The sequence below is a fragment of the Panthera onca genome, chromosome F1 (assembly GCF_046562875.1).
Source record: "Panthera onca isolate mPanOnc1 chromosome F1, mPanOnc1 haplotype 2, whole genome shotgun sequence".
Classification (NCBI taxonomy): domain Eukaryota; kingdom Metazoa; phylum Chordata; class Mammalia; order Carnivora; family Felidae; genus Panthera; species Panthera onca.
In genome coordinates, this window is record NC_138355.1 from 38,821,272 (window position 1) to 38,841,173 (window position 19,902).

At 38.2% G+C, this 19,902-nt stretch overlaps 1 protein-coding gene across 1 annotated transcript in view; it reads left to right on the top strand.

The window, feature by feature from the left end:
* CFHR5 (complement factor H related 5) overlaps positions 1 to 5,823 on the top strand; it is a 33,725-nt gene extending 27,902 nt beyond the window's left edge. Inside the window, exons 9-10 of the mRNA XM_078440569.2 lie at positions 1,745 to 1,927; positions 3,255 to 5,823. Coding sequence (XP_078296695.1) covers positions 1,745 to 1,927; positions 3,255 to 3,451 — 380 coding nt within the window. The 3' untranslated portion in view covers positions 3,452 to 5,823. The remainder of the gene's footprint in view (positions 1 to 1,744; positions 1,928 to 3,254) is intronic.
* The last annotated feature ends 14,079 nt before the right edge of the window (positions 5,824 to 19,902 follow it).

Consider the following 19,902-nt stretch of genomic DNA (forward strand, 5'->3'; position numbering starts at 1 on the left):
CTTGTGTTTGATTAATTTGCTAGAGCAGTTTGCAGAACTCAGAGAAACATTTACTTACTAGATTATGGGTTTATTATAAAAGTATATAACTCAGGAACAGCCAGACGGAAGAGATGCATAGGACAAGGTATGGGGAAAGGGCACAAGACTTCCATGCCCTTTCCAGCCACCACTTTTCCCACATCTCCATGTATTTACCAAGAAACTCTCAGAACCTTGTCCTTTTGGGGTTTTATGGAGGCTTCATTACATAGGCATGATTGATTAAGCCATTAGCCATTGGTGATTGATTCAACCTCCAGCCCTTATCTCTTCCCCTGTAGGTCAAGATGGGAATGAAAGTTCCAACCCCCTCATCACATGGTTAGCCCTCCTGGCAACCAGGTTATCCTCTGGTGACCTACGGGTCTTATAAAAGTCATCTCACGAACATAACAGAAGACACATTTACTTCTCTCATCATTTGTGAAATTCCAAGAGTTTTAGGATCTCTGTGCCAGGAATGGGGAATAATACCAAATATTTATCATAAATCACATTATCAGAGCTGGTGTCCCAGAAGCAGTATCAAGGACATACTTCAGAAGGACATGTTACACAATATCATTCAAAAGGTGGGCAAGCATGTCAAAGACTACTTAGAACTGGACGAGATGACTGATAATTGAACAATGGATTTAGGTACCTAAAGTTATTGGTAGCTCTGCTTAGAGGTATTTCAGCACTGGGAAATACCTAATTGCAGTGTGTTCCAGAGAGAATGTGGGCTGATAAAGTAAGATCAGGGATGATAGGAAACAAGTAGGTTTGCTCTAAAGGGACGAGAGAAATGAGGCAGTAGCTGGATATGGGGTGTGGATAAAGGGAAATTTTACCTTACATTGTGACATTTTCAACACGTTTGTATGTCGATGAATGATTTGGTAGAGAAGGACAAATTAATACAGCCAAAAGGGACGATTCATGGTCTTTGCTGAGTTTAATGGAGAAAGAATCTAGTGCCCACGTGAAAGAGTTAGTCCGAGAAAAATACAGGAAGAGTCACTCAATGAAACAAGAAATAGAAGAAGTTATTCAGGATAAGATTATTTATTTGGCCATTTCGTATCTATATCCTTGGTGATATGTAGGAAGATAAATCAGTACAATGGAATGTATCCTAGCCATTCTTAACATGAAGTTGAAATTTTTATTGACAGAGAAAGATGCCTATGCTATTATTTGGAATTGGAAAATAAATGGAAGGCAGTAGGTCAATAATTCATTTCACAGGTACATGCTACTTGCAGAAAGTAACAGTTGTCCCAGAGAATAGAAATGGGAAGGGAGTTATTTATTTTTACCTTTCCTCTTTAAATAAAAAAATTTATGGAGGAGGTGGACAGTAGACCAGATAAGATTTACTTATCTGTTCATCACACATTAAATAAAAACTATTCCTAGTTGCATGCCCTTATAATACATATGTACTCAATACCTAAGTTTATTTGACTTATGGGTGCCCTTATAATACGTGCTCTTATAAGATACATGTACTCAGTACTTAAGTGTATTTGACTTATGGGTGAAGGGAAGCACTATAATTTTTGGTTATCAGGTTATATTGTAGAAATTATATAATGAGTTATTTGAGCTTGCAGACATCATATTAAACATCGAACATATAATAAAAAGAAATGTATTTATACTAATTTATTTAAACTACATATCGGTTTTCTCTCAACACATAAATGTTATTTTCCAGAGTCAACACAATATTGTGGTTCCCCTCCACCTATTAGCAATGGAGATATCACCTCATTCCCATTAACAGTATATCCTCCAGGATCAAAAGTCCAGTACCATTGCCAGTCTTTCTATGAACTTCGGGGCTCCATAGATGTAACGTGCAGAAATGGACAGTGGTCAGAACCACCAAAATGCATAGGTGAGTTTGTCGTATTCTCCTAAAGTCTGAGATTTGATATTCATAGTAAAGCTCTCATGGACTAATGTCATGGGATGATTTTTACTTAAGTTCAGTTCAGCTGAAAACCTATCTGACATGGATTCAAGCCACTTAGCAAGTATTTGGTGGAGCTAGGAATCAGATACAGCAATCTGGTTCCAAATTTCATGTAGTTAAGCCTGAGGCTATGGTGGCCTCTCCTGTCTACAAAAAAGTGAGGGAGAAAAAAGATCAACCTCACTCTAACAGTAAAAGGACTGGTCTATCATATGTCATCAGGAAAATACTTGGTAATGTACCTTAGAATCCTGGGCATGGACAGATCTAGGTACGAAAAGAAGTTCCTTATGGTCACCACTGCCTAGGATGGCTCCTCAAATTTAACCATGTGCTTATTTTTAAAACTTTGAGCAATTCCTATATCAGAGATGATGGGCGATAGAGAACATGCTGCTTAGTACTGCTGGGCGTGCTATTTACTCAGGGGAATGTTACCTCTCAAAATGCTAAATTTAAAAATGAATGAGGGGACTCTGATCATGGGGGGAAGGTAATACTGCTTTCCTACAGAAATCAATGTTGCAAAAAAGTGACAACCCACTGATAATTACTTTGTGGAAAAGGAGCTCTAAATAAGAAATATAATAGCTAATATAATAGCTAGTAGAATTTTTGGTCTTATTGATAAATAATTACCTTCGAGAATATGCTAAGTGAATATTTTAAGAGATGGTTGGTTTTTATATATATTGTGCCTTCTTCAGTCCACTTTCTGCACCGTATATCTGATAGACAGAAGTAAACTTGTTTTTACTGTAATATTTAGTAAGATGTTAATACATCTGTATGCTCACACTATGCACATTTTGGAAACAATGTAAAAGAGAATCCTGAGTTGGGAAAGGAGGGTGAATAACACTGACCCTAACAGAACATTTTAATTTAATCCTATATGGCATGTGGTTTTTAGGCATGTAAAGCACAGTAACTGAGAGCACAGACTCTGAAGTCAAACTGCCAGGGTCCATATTCTGGTTCAAAATACTCATTAAGTTATGTGACCTTGGAGAAATTACTCAGTCTTTCTGAGCCCCCATCTCCTGTTGTGTAGCTCAGGGAAATGATGCACAGTGTTTAGAGATAAGGCAAAGTACTAAGAACAGTACTGGGCAAACTCAATAAATATTAGCTTTTAATATCCTTTCATAAATTTTATTTAATTCCAAAATATTCTTAAAAGAAATGTCACTACTCTTGGAAAGGGAAAGGTATATTATTAATGATGTATTTTTTTTAATTCTTTCAGATGCATGTATAATATCTGAAGATAACATGAACAAATATAACGTGCAGTTAAGAGGAAAAGACACCAAAAAACTTTATGTAAAAACAGGGGATTTTGTTGAATTTGAATGTAAATGGCCACATAAAGCAAACACGTCAATACAGTCATTTCGGGCAATCTGTCAGGAAGGGGAAGTTGAATATCCCAGATGTGAATGAAACAAGCATTAATTTCCCTGAATATAAATTTTAAAGTAATGCTATATGTATGTTGTAAGTATGCATTATATAGGCAATTCTATAATTAATGTATTTATTCTTTCGAGTGTTGCTTATCTCAGTTTTATTTTGAACTCTGAATTTTCAGAGATTCACAAATTTGTAAACCAAGAGCAACGCTTCACTTATTAGGTGGACCATATTATACCTGGGTCAAATCATAGTGCTGGGTCTCCTGTTCATATATTACCCACAGAAAGTGAGCATGTGCCTCAATTCAGTGCTTTGTCCCATCTAACCTCTTCTAATTGTCTAAAATGTATAAGACAACTTCAAGGCTTTCCATCTTTCTATCACATCATAAAATATAAAAACTGTAGGGTGCCTGGGTGGCTCAGTCCGTTAAACATCCGACATTGGCTCAGGTCATGATCTCACATTTCATTAAGTTCGAGCCCCGCGTCGAGCTCTGTGCTGACAGCTCAGAGCCTGGAGCCTGCTTTGGACTCTGTGTCTCCCCCTCTCTCTGCCCCTCCCCTGCTCACTCTCTGTCTCCCTCTTTCTAAAAAATAAATAAACATTAAAAAAATGTTTCCTAAATACAAAAACTGTCACCTTTTATGCTTGTAGCAAGCATTAGTAAATATTAAAAAGTCCTCTGATGGGAGGCTGATTACTCATCAAATACTAAATATACCATCTTCCACAAATGGGTGGAAGACTAAAATTTTTACAAATCCTAGTGCAGAACTTCTATTATAGTCAAGATGTGATACATGCATACAAAAAGGTAACCATAAATGAAAATTATTAGGTTACAATAGTGCATCTATAGGATTATCTAGATATGCATACTTAAAAAAGATTGAGAGTAAACACAAAGTTTGGCTGTAATAATTCTATGTGGTCTGTGGTTTCAGCAATTAGAATACTTGTAAATTTTTATATTCCTACATTTTATAATTTTTCATTTTGAATTATATTACTTTTACAGTTAGATGAGAGTTATCAAGAACTGTGATTAGAGACCAAGAAAGTAGAAGATTGAGAGTATAACAACTCTGTGCTGTGGGCCAGGAGGCTGACTTCATACCAAAGCTCCATTATTTTTTGATGTACCATAGTTTGGGGAAATACTGAACAGGAACTTTTAGAAATGTCCTTTGCATGTTCCTGTATTTTAGGTAGCATAGTATAGTTAAAACATTTTTTTGGCCAGCAAGTTTTTTTTAAGTATCTATGAAAATGGTGACAACAATTTCTTAAAATCTTCATGACTAGAGATACAGCAATAGATTTTTAGATAAGACATCAAAACAAACAATCAAGAAATAGAGAAATTGGACTTTATCAAGACTAAAAGCCCTCATTCTTTAAACAATGCTAATAAGAAAATGAAAGCATGCAGATATAATCGGAAAAAATAGCTGCAAATTATATATCTGATAAGGGACTCGTATCCAGAATTAAAGAACTCTTACGAGTGAAAATAGAAAGACAGCCTGATTTTAAAATGAGCAAAAGATCTAAACAGACATTTCTCCAAAAAAGATGTACGAATGGCCAAAAAACACATGAAAAGATACCTAACACCATCAATCATTAAGTAACTAAATCAAAATCTCCATGAGATAGTACTTCCCACCCACTAGGATGGCTATAATCAGATGGTAACAACTATTGTTAAGAATGTGGACAAATTAGAACACATATACACTACTGATGGGAATGTAAAGCGATACACCCAATTTGGAAAATAATTTGGAAGTTCTTTGAAAGGTTGAAATAGAGTTATCATAGACTCAGTAGTCTACTCCTAGATATATACCAAAAGAAAGACAAACATATATCACACAAGCACTGTAACATGAATGTCTTAGCAGAATTATTCATAATAGCCCCAAAATAGATACAACCCAGATGCTTGTCAATATACACAAAACATGCATCTTACTATTATTTGGTTATAACAAAGGAATAAAGTGCTATCAAATGCCACAGCATGGATGAACCTCAGAATCTTTATGTTAAGTGAGAAAAGCCAGTCACGAAGACGACGTATTATGTGATTCCATTTGTAGGGTATGTCCAGAATAGACAGGTGTAGAGGGGACAGAAGGTAGATCAATGGTTGCTTAGGGCTGGAGTAGGGAGGCAGGGGCTGATAGTTAACAGTGACAATGTTCTAAAATTGATTGTGGTGATGAGTGTACAACTCTGTGATTATACAACAAAACATTGAATATACATTTTAAATGGGTGAATTGTATGATGTGTGAATTATATCTCAATAAAGTGTTCTAAAAACTGTGGCCAACATTTCAAAATCAGGACAAACACTGGTAATTAAAAAATAAAATAAAAAATTAAGACCATATCAGAATTTATAATGAATTTATTCATTTATTTATTAAGTTTTTTATTATTTATTTATTTTTGAGAGAGAGAAAAACAGAGTGCAAGTAGTAAAGGGGCAGAGAAAGAGGAAGACACAGAAGTGGAAGCAGGCTCCGGGTTCTGAGCTGTCAGCACAGAGACCGACCTGGGACTCGAACTCACCAACCTCAAGATCATGACCGGAGCCAAAGTCAGACGCCCAACCAACTAAGTCAACCAGGCACCCCTATAGTGAATTTATACTAACTCAAAGATTGATGGGGTTGAATAAAAAAGTAAAAAGTTGGAACCCACAGTGGTTATCTATTAAAACAGCTGACTTCTTGGATAGGAGAAAGGCAGACAGAAGTTTTATTTTTCCTCCTCCAGTTTGAGGAGGAAATCTTAAAAGGAAACTGCTAACTTAAAATGTTTAGAATGATAAAATACATACACAATATTTTACTTAGGGGCACGTGGGTGGCTCAGTCGGTTGAGATTCCAACTTTGGCTCTGGTCATGATCTTGTGATTGATTCATGGGTTTGAGCCCTGCATTGGGCTTGCTGCTGTTAGTGAAGAACCCGCTTTGGATCTTCTGTCCCCCACCCCGCCCTCTCTCTCGGCCTCTTCCCTGCTTGCGCTGTCTCTCGCAAGAATAAAAATAAAAATCTTTATAAAAATATTTTATTTAGAGCACAATACATAGCAGTATTTTAAACTTAGATATTCTTTCTCAGTTTCTGAGAATTTCTTTCTCAAACTATTTTGTGGCATGTAATTCTAAGGAAGTTGCTTGAGTGGCAGTATAGTACTTGATAAGATGTGCTATTCTTAGCTTACTACTCTCTTCCAAGATGTGAAGAAATTAAAAAGAAATACAAAAGGAGTACAAGACTGGCAATTCCAGAAAGCATTCCTTTATAGACAGTTGTCAGATGAGTAAATTATGTGATATACAAATAACTAGAAGAATGTGAGCTAAACCCATTCTCAAGGGAAAAGACAGGTAACTGATATTGACTATAAGATGATCCAGATATTGGAATAGAGAAGTATTTTAAACAAGAATTATAGCTATTCTAAAGGAAATAATAAAAAAAAATATGCTCTCGATGAGTAAAAACATAAGACATTAGTGGAAAAATAGAAACTATAAAAGAGAAAGAAATTCTAGAACTTATAATTCAACATCTGAAGAAAAACTTCATGGGGGAGACTTAAGATAGATGGAATTGACAAAAGATAGTGAGCATAAAAATAGATGGAAATAATGGAAATAAACAATGGAAATAATCCAATCTAAAGAAAAAAGAAAAATAATTATAAACTGAGTGTGGGAACAGTTGGTTGGACAATAGAAAAATGAAATGTGTAAATGGAGGCTAATAAGGAATGGAGAAAGAAGGAATATGTAAGAAGAAATATTTGAAGAAGCCAGATCATCAGTTCCTCAAATTAGATGACTGGCATAACTATATGGGATCTAAAAAATTAATAAAGTCAATGCAAGAAAAATAAAAAGAAAATATATTATATACAAACTACCAAAAACTAACGATAATGAGAGAATCTTGAAAACAACCATTAACTAATGATGCATTACATACAGGGGAAAAATAATTTCAATGAAGGCTGGTTTCTTATTGGCAGATATGGAGGCTGGAAGATAATGGAAAACAGTTTTTCAGTACTAAAATCAAATATTCTGAACTCAACATATTATGTCTAGTGAAAAATTCCTTCAAGAAGAAAAGCAAAATTGGCACATTTTTAGAACAAAAGAAAATGAAAATAATTAACTAGGAAAAGTCATTGCCAGGAGACCTACACTATCAGAAATAGGTGTGTATCTGGGAGCCTGGGTGGCTCAGTCAGCTGGGTGCCTGACTTCAGCTCAGGTCATGATCTCACTGTTGTGGGTTCGAGCCCCATGTCGGGCTCTGTGTTGACAGCTCAGAGCCTGGAGCCTGCTTTGGATTCTGTGTCTCCCTTTCTCTCTGCCCCTCCCCTGCTCACACACTCTCTCTCTCTCTCCTTCAAAAATAAACTTAAAAAAAGAAAAAGAAATAGGTGTGCATCTGACATGAATTCTCAGCTATATTCTCTTCCTTCTCAGGGTTTTTCCCTCATAACCAACCTTCAGTCACCTGGTTTGAGAAAGAAAACATAAGCTACTCTTGCAAACCAGAAACTCCTCTCAGGTGTCTCCAAACCTCTCTATTCTATTACTAACTGTAGGTTTTTCTCACTTGCATTCTACTTGAAAAATAATGTCAAAGAACAAAGAAGTGGTATACAACTAAATTAAGTCTAAGTGGTTTTCTTAACGAGACTTCCCTCTGGGAGTGAGCAAAACTCTTCTAACCTGAAAAGCCTTCCTGACATTTCTAAACTTAATGAACTAATACTTTCCCCCTATCTTTAAAATTTTTTTTATTATAAACAATATTTTTTAATGTTTATTTTTGAGTGAGTGAGAGAGACAGACACACAGACCAAGTGCGAGTGGGGGGCAGGGACAAAGACAGGGGGAGACACAGAATCCAAAGAAGGCTCCAGGCTCTGATCTGTCAGCACAGAGCCTGAAGCAGGGCTCAAACTCACGAACCATGAGATCATGACCTGAGCCGAAGTCGAACACTTACCTGACTGAGCCACTCAGCTGCCCTGTTTTCCCCCTATCTTTAAATGCCCAGTATTTATTTCCTTTCTTCATACCTCCCCTTAAAAGTCTTATTATGCCCAAACTCTTTCGCAATCAACCTCAAATCTCCTGCCTCTCTCTTCTTTTGAAGGTCTAGTCTAACAAATTTCCATATGGAAGAAACTTATCCATCAGTCTTCTCTATCCCAGTACTTAAGCAGCCAAGCGTTGTGGAGAAAACTAAATAGGCAGATGGTTATCTCTCAAAATTCATGATCATTATGTTTTACCACTGCCAAATAATCCCATTCTATTTTATTTTTGTCTGCCTAATACCCTCCACTCTCGTTTGGATCAAGGCTTTGCACCCTTGACAAAATTACCGGACATGTCACATGACTGTCTCATTACCAGGTCTTAACACTCCAGCCTCTTTGCTTTCTTTTTGTGTGTTTGTGTACATTGAAAAATAAGAATATGATAGAGTAGGGACTTCCACAATTTTGAACTAAAATGATGTCGCTGGCAACATAAACAAGTACACTTACAGATGTATGTAGTTGAATGGTTTAAATAGTGATTAGAAACTTATTACATTCTTTGACTAGGAGAGAGCTCTGAATGTGCGAAAAGAAAAAGTACTACTCATAATAACGATAAAATTATGTTAATAAAACAAAGTTTGGAGTTCTGGTCTGATCTGAAGTTGGAAGAGCCTGAACTCATCTTCTCCACACGAAATCGCTACCTACTGAGAGAGCAATTCCTCCTGAAGAAGAACTGGGGGTTGACGGCACAGCTTCTGCACAACCAAAGACAGAGAGACCACACAGAATGGCAAGAGAGAAAGAGATCAGTAACAAAGGGAACTAACCCCGCCCCCCCGCCCCCCCCCCCCCCCAGCCCTGCAAACTGCCTCATAGTGTCAGTGGGGACGGACACTATGAGAGATCAGATTTGCCAGCCCTGGGACACAGAGAAAAGCCTAAGTTGAAAGAGCGACTAGTATTTAAAGGAACTAGGCCTGAACCTTGCCAAGTGGTGAGACAGCTGCCGGCACTCTCCCTGGGTTGGAGAGGCTGGACGTGCCATGGTTTCTGTTCCTCTTTCACCTTGATAGTGCAGATGGGTGAAGGGTTCTGGGCGCCATAACTGGCCTGCCACCTCAGTGAGCTGCAGTCCCTGATGCACCCCAGGCCCAGACACTCTGGTGCACAGGAAAAAAATCCTTGGTTTCAAAGAGCAAGTAGAACGTAAGGGAACTAGCCCTAGAAATCCACCAAATGGCAGGGGAGCTACTGGAACTCTCTCCGTAGAGCTGCCCAGTGCCACAGTCTGTGTTCCCTGTCCACCTTGCCATCATGGTTGAGGTAAGATCCAAGCACCACAGCAAACCTACTGCCTCAGGGAGCCCCTGGCTCTTAGCCCACACTGGCCCTAGCCATCCTACCAAAGCAGCCCCGCAAGGCACACATCGGGACACCCCCCGGTCAGAGCTCACTACAGCTCTAGCCATCACACCAAAATGACACAGATACAAAGCATCCCAGAACACTCCAGGCCCACATCACTTTGGGTGCAGATGGCTTGCAAAGGCACCCCTCAGTGCAGAGCACTGCTGTACCTCCCGGCTCATGCCCGCTTTGGCTCTAGCCACCCTGCCAAGGTACTCCTTGCACAGAGCACCCAGGAACACCCCAGCCTGTGCTTGCCTTGGTTGCATCCTGTTTGGAGCACCTTGGAACCCCAACCTGTACCCTGCTTGGGCTTCAACTGCCCTGCCAGGATGATCCCTGTACTGAGTACCCTTGTCACCCCAGCTTGCATGCACATCAGTTTCAGCTGTCCTCTGCATGTGCCCTCTGAGTAGAAAGCCCCAGGAATACCTCAGCCCATGCCCACTTTAGCTATAGCCAGGATGCCCCCTGCATGGGGCACCTCAGGATTGCCTATCCCATAACCCAACTCAACTCCAGGTATCCCATTGGATGCCTTTCATGTGGATTGCCCCAGATTCCCTGGCCCATGCCCTGCCTTGGCTCTAGCCACTTTGCCAGGGTGCCTTCTGCATGGTGAGCCCCAGAATACCCCAGTTTGTACCCAGTTCAGCTTCAGCTATCCTGCAAGGGTACCCTCTGTGCTGAGAATCCAAGGACCACCCTGGCCCATGCCCACTTCAGCTTTATGTCCTACCAGGGTTCCCTGTGCTCAAAGAGCCCCAGGACCATCCAGGCCCACATACACTTCAGCTCAGGCCATCACACCAAGGAAGTCTCAGCACAGAGTGCCCCAGAATCCCCAGCCCACACCAGACACAGCTCCAACCAACCAGCAAAGTCACCAAATACACAGTCTGCATGGGGGAGTACCATACACAAGACCATTCCTTCAAGTTTAGGAGAAGTAGCTGTTCTGTCTAATTCATAGATTCAAAAACAGAAAGTCAGGTAAAATGGGGAGATAGAGGAATATGCCCCCAACAAAAGAACAAGACAAAAACCTGGAAAAAGAACTAAGCAAAACAGAGATAAGCAGTATGCCTGACAAGGATTTTAAAGTAATGATGGTAAAGATGCTCACCAGCCTGGAGAAAAGACTGCAAGATCTTAGTGAGGTCTTCAGCAGAGAGATAAAAAAGAATTAATCAGAGTTGAAAAATGCAACAATTGAAATGAAAAACACACTGGAGAGAATCAATAGTAGAGGAGCAAATGCAGAAGAACGTATCAACAATCTAGAAGACAGGGTAATAGAAAGCACTCAATCTGAATAACAAAAAGAAAAGAATTTCAGAAAATGGGGTTATGTTAAAGGATCTCTTGGACAACATCAAGTGAACAAACATTTGTGTTGCAAGAGTACCAGAAAGAGAAGAGGGAGAGTAAAGGAGGCAGAAAATTCATTTGAAGAAATACTAGCTGAAAACTTTCCTAACCTGGGGAAGGAAACAGACATCCAGGTTTAGGGGGCACAGAGAATTCAAAACAAGATGAACCCAAGGAGGTCCACACCACAACACATAATAATTAAAATGTCACAGGTTAACAATAAAAAGAGAATTTTGAAAACAGCGAAATAGAAGCAAAAAAATCACATACAAGAGAAGCCCCATAAGATATCAGCCGATTTTTTAGCAGAAAACCTTTGTAGGTCAGAAAGGAGAGGCATGATATAGTCAAAGAGGTGAAAGGGAAAAAATTACAACCAAGAATATGATACCCAGCAAGGCTACCACTCAGAATTGAAGGAGAAACAGAGCTTCCCAGAGAAACCAAAGTGAAAGGATTTAATCGCCACTAAACTTTTTCTACCAGAAATATTAAAAGGACTTCCTTAAGTGCAAACGTAAAGGCCATAATCAGAGGTAAGAAAATTACTTTAAAATTATATAAAATATAACTACACTTATATAAAACATGGAGGAGAGAGTAAAAAAGAAGTTCTTTTAGAATGAGTTCAAACTAAACTATCAACTTAACAGTATATAAGTATGTAACAGACTGTTACATACCTAGGATCATATATTTGACCCTCATGGCCACCACAAACCCCAAACCTATAATAGATACACAAAATATAAAGAGAAATAAAGTCAAGGATAACAACACAGAAAGTCATCACTCATGAGGAAAAAGAGAAGAAAGAAAGAAAGAAAGAAAGAAAGAAAGAGAAGGGGGAAGGAAGAGGGGGAGGAAGAAGAGGAGGAGAAGGAGGAAGAGGAGGAGAAGGAGGAAGAGGAGGAGAAGGAGGAGGAGGAGGAGGAGGAAGAGGAGGAGGAGGAGGAGGAGTGGAAGGGGCAAGGGGAAGTGGAAGGAGAAGAAGAAAAGAATAGAGAACTACAAAGGCAACCAGAAAATAGTTAAGAAAATGAAAATAAGTACATACCTATCAATATTTACTTTATTGATGTTTATTTATTTTTGAGAGAGACAGAGCATGACCAGTAGAGGGGCAGAGAGAGGGAGACACAGAATCTGAAGCAGGCTCTAAGCTCTGAGTTGTCAGCACAGAGCTGGATGCGGGGCTTGAACTCAAGAGCTGTGAGGTCATGACTTGAGCTGAAGTCAGACACTCAACCAACTGAGCCACCCAGGTGCCCCAATACCTATCAAGAATTACTTTAAATGTAAATGCTCTGAATATTCCAATCAAAGACATAGGGTGATGGAACAGGTAAACAAGAGCCATCTCTGTGCTGCTGTGAGAGACTTACTTCAGACCTAAAAACACACAGAGTAAAAGTGAAAGGATAGAAAAAGATACAGTAGGCAAATAGAAGGAAAAAAAAAAGCCATGGTAGCAATACTTATATTAGACAAAAGACTTTAAAACAAAGGTTATAATAAGAGACAAAGAAAAGCATTACATAATGATAAAGGGATCAATCCACAAAAGGATATAACAATTATAAATATCTATACATCCAACATTGCAGCATCTAAATACATAAGGCAAATATTAACAGAAATAAAGGGAGAAATTGACAATATGGCTGTAGTCTGGGACTTCAACACCCCACTACATCAATGGATAGATAATCCAGGCAGAAAATCAATCAGGAAACTGTGTCTTTGAACAGCACATTAGACCAGAGGGACTTAACACATATACAGAACATCCATCTAAAAACAACACAATATACAGTCTTTTCAAGTGCACATGGAGCCATCTCAAAGACATATCAGATGTTAAGCAACAAAACAAGTCTCAATAAACTTAAGAGGATGAAAATCATATCATGTATCTTTTCTCACCACAATGGTGTAGAACAAGAAATGAATCACAAGGAAAAAGCTGGAAAAAAATACAAACACATGGAAGCTAAACACCATGCTACTAAACAGCCAATAAGTCAATGAAGAAATCAAAGAGGAAATAAAAAAAAATACACAGAGACCAATGAAAATGAACACACAACAGTCTAAAATGTTTGGGATGCAACAAAAGCAGTTCTGAAAGGGAAATCTTTAGTGATATAGACTTACCTCAAGAAACAAGAAAAATCTAATAAACAACTTAAACTTACACCTAAAGGAACTAGAAAAAGAACAACAAACAAAGCCCAAGGTTAGCAGAAGGAAGGAAATAATAAAGATAAAAGTAGAAACAAATGAAATAGGAAAGAAAGAAAGAAAGAGGAAGAAAAAAAGAGGAAGAAAGAAAGAGGAAGAAAGAAAGAAAGAAAGAAAGAAGAAGAAAGAAAGAAAGAAAGAAAGAAGAAAGGAAGAAAGAAAGAGGAAGAAAGAAAGAGAAAGAAAGAGGAAGAAAGAAAGAAAGAAAGAAAGAAAGAAAGAGGAAGAAAAAAAGAGGAAGAAAGAAAGAGGAAGAAAGAAAGAAAGAAAGAAAGAAAGAAAGAAGAAGAAAGAAAGAAAGAAGAAAGGAAGAAAGAAAGAAAGAGGAAGAAAGAAAGAGAAAGAAAGAGGAAGGAAGGAAGAAAGAAAGAAAGAGGAAGAAAGAAAGAGAAAGAAAGAAAGAAAGAAAGAAAAAGAACAAGGAAGAAAGGAGGAAAGAAAGAAAGAAAGAAAGAGAAAGAAAGAAAGAAAGAAAGAAAGAGGGAGGAATAAAGAAAGAAAGAAAGAAAGAAAGAAAGAAAGAAAGAAAGAGAAAGAGAGAGGAAGAAAGAGGAAGAAAGAAGGAAAGAAAGAGAAAGAGGAAGAAAGAAAGAAAGAGAAAGAAAGAGAAAGAAAGAGGGAGAAAGAAAGAAAGAAAGAAAGAAGAAAGAAAGAAAGAAAGAAAGAAAGAAAGAAAGAAAGAAAGATCAATGAAACCAGGGAGCCAGTTCTTTGAAAAGATAAACAAAATTGATAAGCCTTAGCCAAAAGGCTCTTTGTTTCCAAAGAGGAAACAAATAAATAAAATCAGAAACAAAAGAAGAAAAGTAACAACTGACACCAGAAAGGATTTTAAGAGACTATTATGGGGAATTATATGCCAGCACATTGGACAACCTCGAAGAAATGGATAAATTCCCAGAAACATACAATCTTCCAAAGTGAATCAGAAGAAATAAAAAATCAATTATTAGTAACGCAATTGAATCAGTAATCAAAAAGCTCCCAACAAACAAAAGCCCAGGACCAGATAGATTCATACTCGAATTCTACAAAAGAGTTAATACCTATTCTCCTCAGAGTATTCCAAAACAGAAGAGGAAAAAACCTTCCAACTACATTCTATGAGGCCAGCATTACCCTGATACCAAAGTCAAGGACACTAAAAAAGGAGAAAATTACAGGTCAATATCCCTGATAAACATAGATGCAAAATCCTCACCAAAATATTAGTAAATCACGTTGAACAATACATCAACAAATCATTCAGCACAATCAGGTGGGATTTATTCTGGGGATGTAAGGATGGTTAAATATTGGCAAATCAACTTGATATACCGTATCAACAACACAAAGGATAAAAATCATATGTTTATCTCAATAGATAAAGACTAAGCATTTGATACAATTCTACATCTGTTTATGATAAAAACTCTCCACAAAGTGGACTTAGAGGAATCTATCTCAAAATAATAAGGGCTATATATGAAAAACCCATAGCTAACATCATACTTAACGGTGCCACTGTAGAAAACAATATGCAGTTTACCCAAAAAATTAAAAATAGGAATACCATATGATCCAGTAGTTCCAATTCTGGATATTTGCCCAAACAGGAAACCTAATTTGAAAAGATATTTACATCCTTATGTTTATTGCAGTATCATTTTCAATACCCAAGATAAGGAATATGGAAGGAACCCAAGCGTCCATTGATCGATGAATGGATAAACAAGATGTGGTATATGTATATGTGTCTTATATAGTTCTAGGGCCTAGATGGTATTATGTTAAGTGAAATAAGTCAGAGAAAGGCAAATACCATATGATTTCATTTACATGTGGAATCTAAAACACAAAGAAACAAAAGGCAGAAACAGACCTTCAAATACAGAAAACAAACAGTTGCCAGAGGGGAGGATGGTGGGGAGATGGGCAAAATGGGTGGAGGGGAGTGGGAGGTATAGACTTCCAGTCATGGAATGAATAAATCATGGGGATAAAAGGCATAGCATAGGTAATATAGTCAATGGTATTGTAATAGCGTTGTTATGGTGACAGATGGGAGCTATATTTGTGGTGGGCATAGCATAATGTATAGATTTTTCCAATCACTGTGTTGTATACCTGAAACTAATGTAACATTGTATGTCTGCTATGAGTCAATTAAAAAAAAATTAAGGCTGAGATGTACATGTGTTCCCTGAATTTTCCAGATTAGAATAAACTGAATAATGGGGTAAGAAGTTGATTTGCAGTGAGTTGAGGCATTATTTACTCCATATCATTTCTTGTTATTTATATTTGTGCTTTATTATATCTCTATTCATTTTTCTCTTTGGCTACTTTTTTTAAAAGGTCAATTTTTATTTACTTATTGTCTGTATGTTTCCTGTTTTATTAAGGTTTGTATTTACTTGTGTTAATTTCTTCTCTTTTAAATTTTATTTATTGTTCTTCCTCCAGCTTTTAGATTTGGCTGTTTAGTCCATTTTTAAAAACATTAATTGATATATATATTTAAGCTGATATTTTCTCTGAGAATTGTTTTATCTATAGCCCATAAAGTCCGATAGGTAATGTTTTCATGTTTTCTAGAAATTCGGCAGTTTTAGTTCATATTTCCATTTAAACCCAACCTGTCGAATAGAAAGTTTGTACATCCTTAGGAGAACGGCCCCTTTTATTTTGCTTAAGTTGTAAATGTATTGCATATAACCAGAGAATTTTGCTTATATTAGTCTATTTGGAATTTAATTAGAATTTTTTATGGCCTAATGTACGTGACCAGTATTCATGACTGCTTCACATTCACTGTTATTTAGGTACAAAATTAACATAAATTTATAAGATATACCTTATTGACTGCTTGTTAGAGTGTTCTATATTCGTTACTTATATTTTGTTCACTTGAAGTATTTTAAGCTAAAAAATTTACTTCCTTGCCTTCTTACTGCCTGTCTGACATACTTCCTGCTTCTAGTTACTCCCACAAGCTTCAGACAATGTCTATTGGTCTCTATCGTGAGAAACAATAAAATTAGCTTACAATCTTTTCCTTTCGCTTCTTCCCTCCTTCTCCTCCATCACCTGATTTTATTTCATGTTAAGATCTTTCTTGGCATTTATATTTGTTCTTTTAAATATATTTAGAATTCTATTTCACTTCTGCTTTAAATTATATTATTTGATTTCCACCCGTAACCTATGAAGGAAGGAATTAAGGAAGAAAAAAAACAGAAGGAAGGTAGAAAGGAAGTGAGGAAGATAAAAACAATTGAAAAGTCCGTTAATGAGAGATTAATTAAATAAATTATGTTACCTCCAGCTCTTGAAATACTATTTAGATCTTATAACAAATGAGATCAATCCATGTGTGTTGATATGGGGATAGGTCTATCATATACCAAGCAAAATTGAAAGTCTTAGGGGGCGCATGGGTGGCTCAGCTGGTTGAGCACTAGACTCTTGACTTTGGCTCAGGTCACGATCTCACGGTTTGTGAGTTTGAGCCCCGGCGTCCGACTCTGTGCTGACAGTGTGGGGTCTGCTTGGGATTCTCTCTCTCTCTCTCTCTCTCTCTCTCTCTCAAAATAAATAAATAAACTCTTTAAGGAATGATTTGAAGTTTTCTTCCAATAAATGGCATATAGAAAAAACAAGTCTTTATTTTCTCCTTTTTCCTTTTTTTTTTTTTTTGAATGCTTCGTGTTGGAGGTGGAAGGAAAAGACAGGAGACTGGTCACATCAGTGTTGGGCCTCTGGGGAGTGCTACTGGGTCCTCCAATGTGCACCCATATCACCAAACACGGGTGCGCTCCTGCACTAAGGAACCTGAGATGGGTAAGTTCTGAATAGGCTGTCACAGCTGTGGCATAGCACAGGGGGGTCTGCGGGGTGCCTGGTTCTCAATGCTTGCGGGCTCCTGGCCTCCAGGAGTAACAGGAACGAAGACCAAATCATGACGGGAGGTCTCCCACTGTGCTACTGCCCTACCATGGGTTCCCTTCTGCGGGCCTTATAAGGTGCATTTAAAGACTAAAGTATATAAAACACAACGTGGTGTGCATCTAAAGAGTAAAACAATTCATTGGGGCGCCTGGGTGGCTCAGTCGGTTGAGCGTCTGACTTCAGCTCAGGTCATGATCTCACGGTTCGTGAGTTCGAGCCCCGCGTCAGGCTCTGGGCTGATGGCTCAGAGCCTGGAGCCTGCTTCCGATTCTGTGTCTCCCTCTCTCTCTGCCCCTCCCCCATTCATGCTCTCTCTCTGTCTCAAAAATAAATAAACATTAAAAAAAAAATTAAAAAAAAAAAGTAAAACAGTTCATGAGAAAATAAAAATCAAGTATATAAAAACAAATTAAAATTCTTGTTGGTTGAAACCTTGCATATTGTCTAATGATTAGTCCTCAGTTTACGTTTCAGAAGTATATTAGGCAAACCATTTTTCAGTTTCGGTTAGACTTTTTACATTTCTCATGCTCTCCATTTTTCCTCCAAAGGAATCATGCTAAGTTTCCCTGAATTCATTTATTTAAGTTTATTTATTTTGAGAGAGAGAGATGGAGAGAGCATGAGAGGGGCAGAGAGAGAGGGAGAGAGAGAATCCCAAAGAGGTTCCACACTGTCCGTGCAGAGCCTGATCTGCACGTGAGTTCACGACCTGAGCCAAAATCAAGAGTTAGACGCTTCACCAACTGAGCCGCCCAGGAGCCCCTCCCTGAATTCAGTTTTAATGTGTGATGTTCTCTAGGGTTTCGATCTCTCATTATGAAGAAACAGAGATATCTATGAACTTCTCCCTTTGAAAAATTAGTTTCTCTCTGCACCACCAGGCAGTGCCCTTTTAAACTGTGGGCTACCCTAGGGCAATCACCTTGTTAGGGACTCTTTGATCGTTGACTCATCTGTCCTATATTGCAGGGGTGGCAAATCATGTCAACACTGTTTGCTTTCATATTCATTATGCTAAAGATAATCTTGCAACATGAAGCTCTCTAAAAAGCAAACTGGTCATTATGGTAACATTATTCTCAGCACATCACACATCACATCGTATTGAAGTGATCATTCATTGAAACGGTTACAGCTTGCCAGATCACCTTGTTGGATTGTGCTTGCTTATCCCCTCACCCTCTGACTTGTTCCGAGTTTCTCTGGTCTCCTCCATCCTTCAACTTCTCTGCCCACATATCCCTTCCACATGCCCAGCAGTGACTTCCCTTCCTTCACAGAGGAGACAGAAATTATGTGACATGAATCACCTCCCAGCCAAGAGCCACCCTCCACTTGTGTCTTGGGTCCCATCTCTTCTCACTTTTGCAAGAATCCTCTGCAATTTGTTATGCAATATTTTCTCAGTATTTTCCAACCTGTCCTTCTTTACTGACCCATTCCCATTTAATGAAAACATGCTCTGATTTCTTCCATTCCATTAAAAAAACAAACCCTTCTTTATCCCTCCCTCCCCCTCCAGGCCAACCTACCTCTCTCCCCTTCACTGTCACACTTACTGCCCAGCTCACTACAGTCACGTCTCTGTTTTTTGTACCTTAGATTTATCCCTCAGCCTGTTCCTATCTCCATTTCACACTTAATGGTACTGTTTCTTTCAAGGTAATCAATGATATCCGAACACTATTTTCGGTCCTCAACTCTTCTGGTTTTCATTGGAACAGTCCAGCCATTCCTTATCAGTTTCCTTCATTATACCTTTTCCTATAGGAAGTCACTAAGCTTTAGGTATCCTCAAAGCCTTAAACTAGGCCCACTTCTAAACTAACCCTGAAAAACTCATCTATTAACTTAGTTTTAACAGACATCTGCTAACTGACAACTGGAAATTATGCCCAGAGCTCTGTTCTGATAATCAGGCTTATATAATTCTCACAGATTGGGTTCCCAGGCTAGGAGATGGAAATTAACAGCCAAGAGCATTTTTAGGGAATACTCTTAGGATCCATACCCATGGAAGGGAAAGGAAGGAAGCAGTGATATCTGCCAACTCTAGGGGTAGATCTGAAGCTGGAATGTCCCTTTCAAAGTGTCCTGAGTTGGAATGAAGGGTCTTTTCTTAAGAATGCCTGTTGACCAGTCAGTGGTCAATGGCAGGTCACCCTTGGAAGGAGTTATGACCTTGGGAGGAAGGATTTTCTTCAGCTGAAGCAACTGACTTAGGACGCTGGTAATTGAGAACTTCCAGCAGCTGAGAGAATAAGTCTTTTGTTTCTGAATGTGGGTCATTCACTACAGCATTGACTGTAAGAATCAACTGTCTCCATATTTCTTCTTGGCTACCCAACAAATACCTCAAAAATTACATTTTTGACACTAAACTTTTCATGCTAATCCCCACTCCCTTGCACTGCTTTTTGCTCT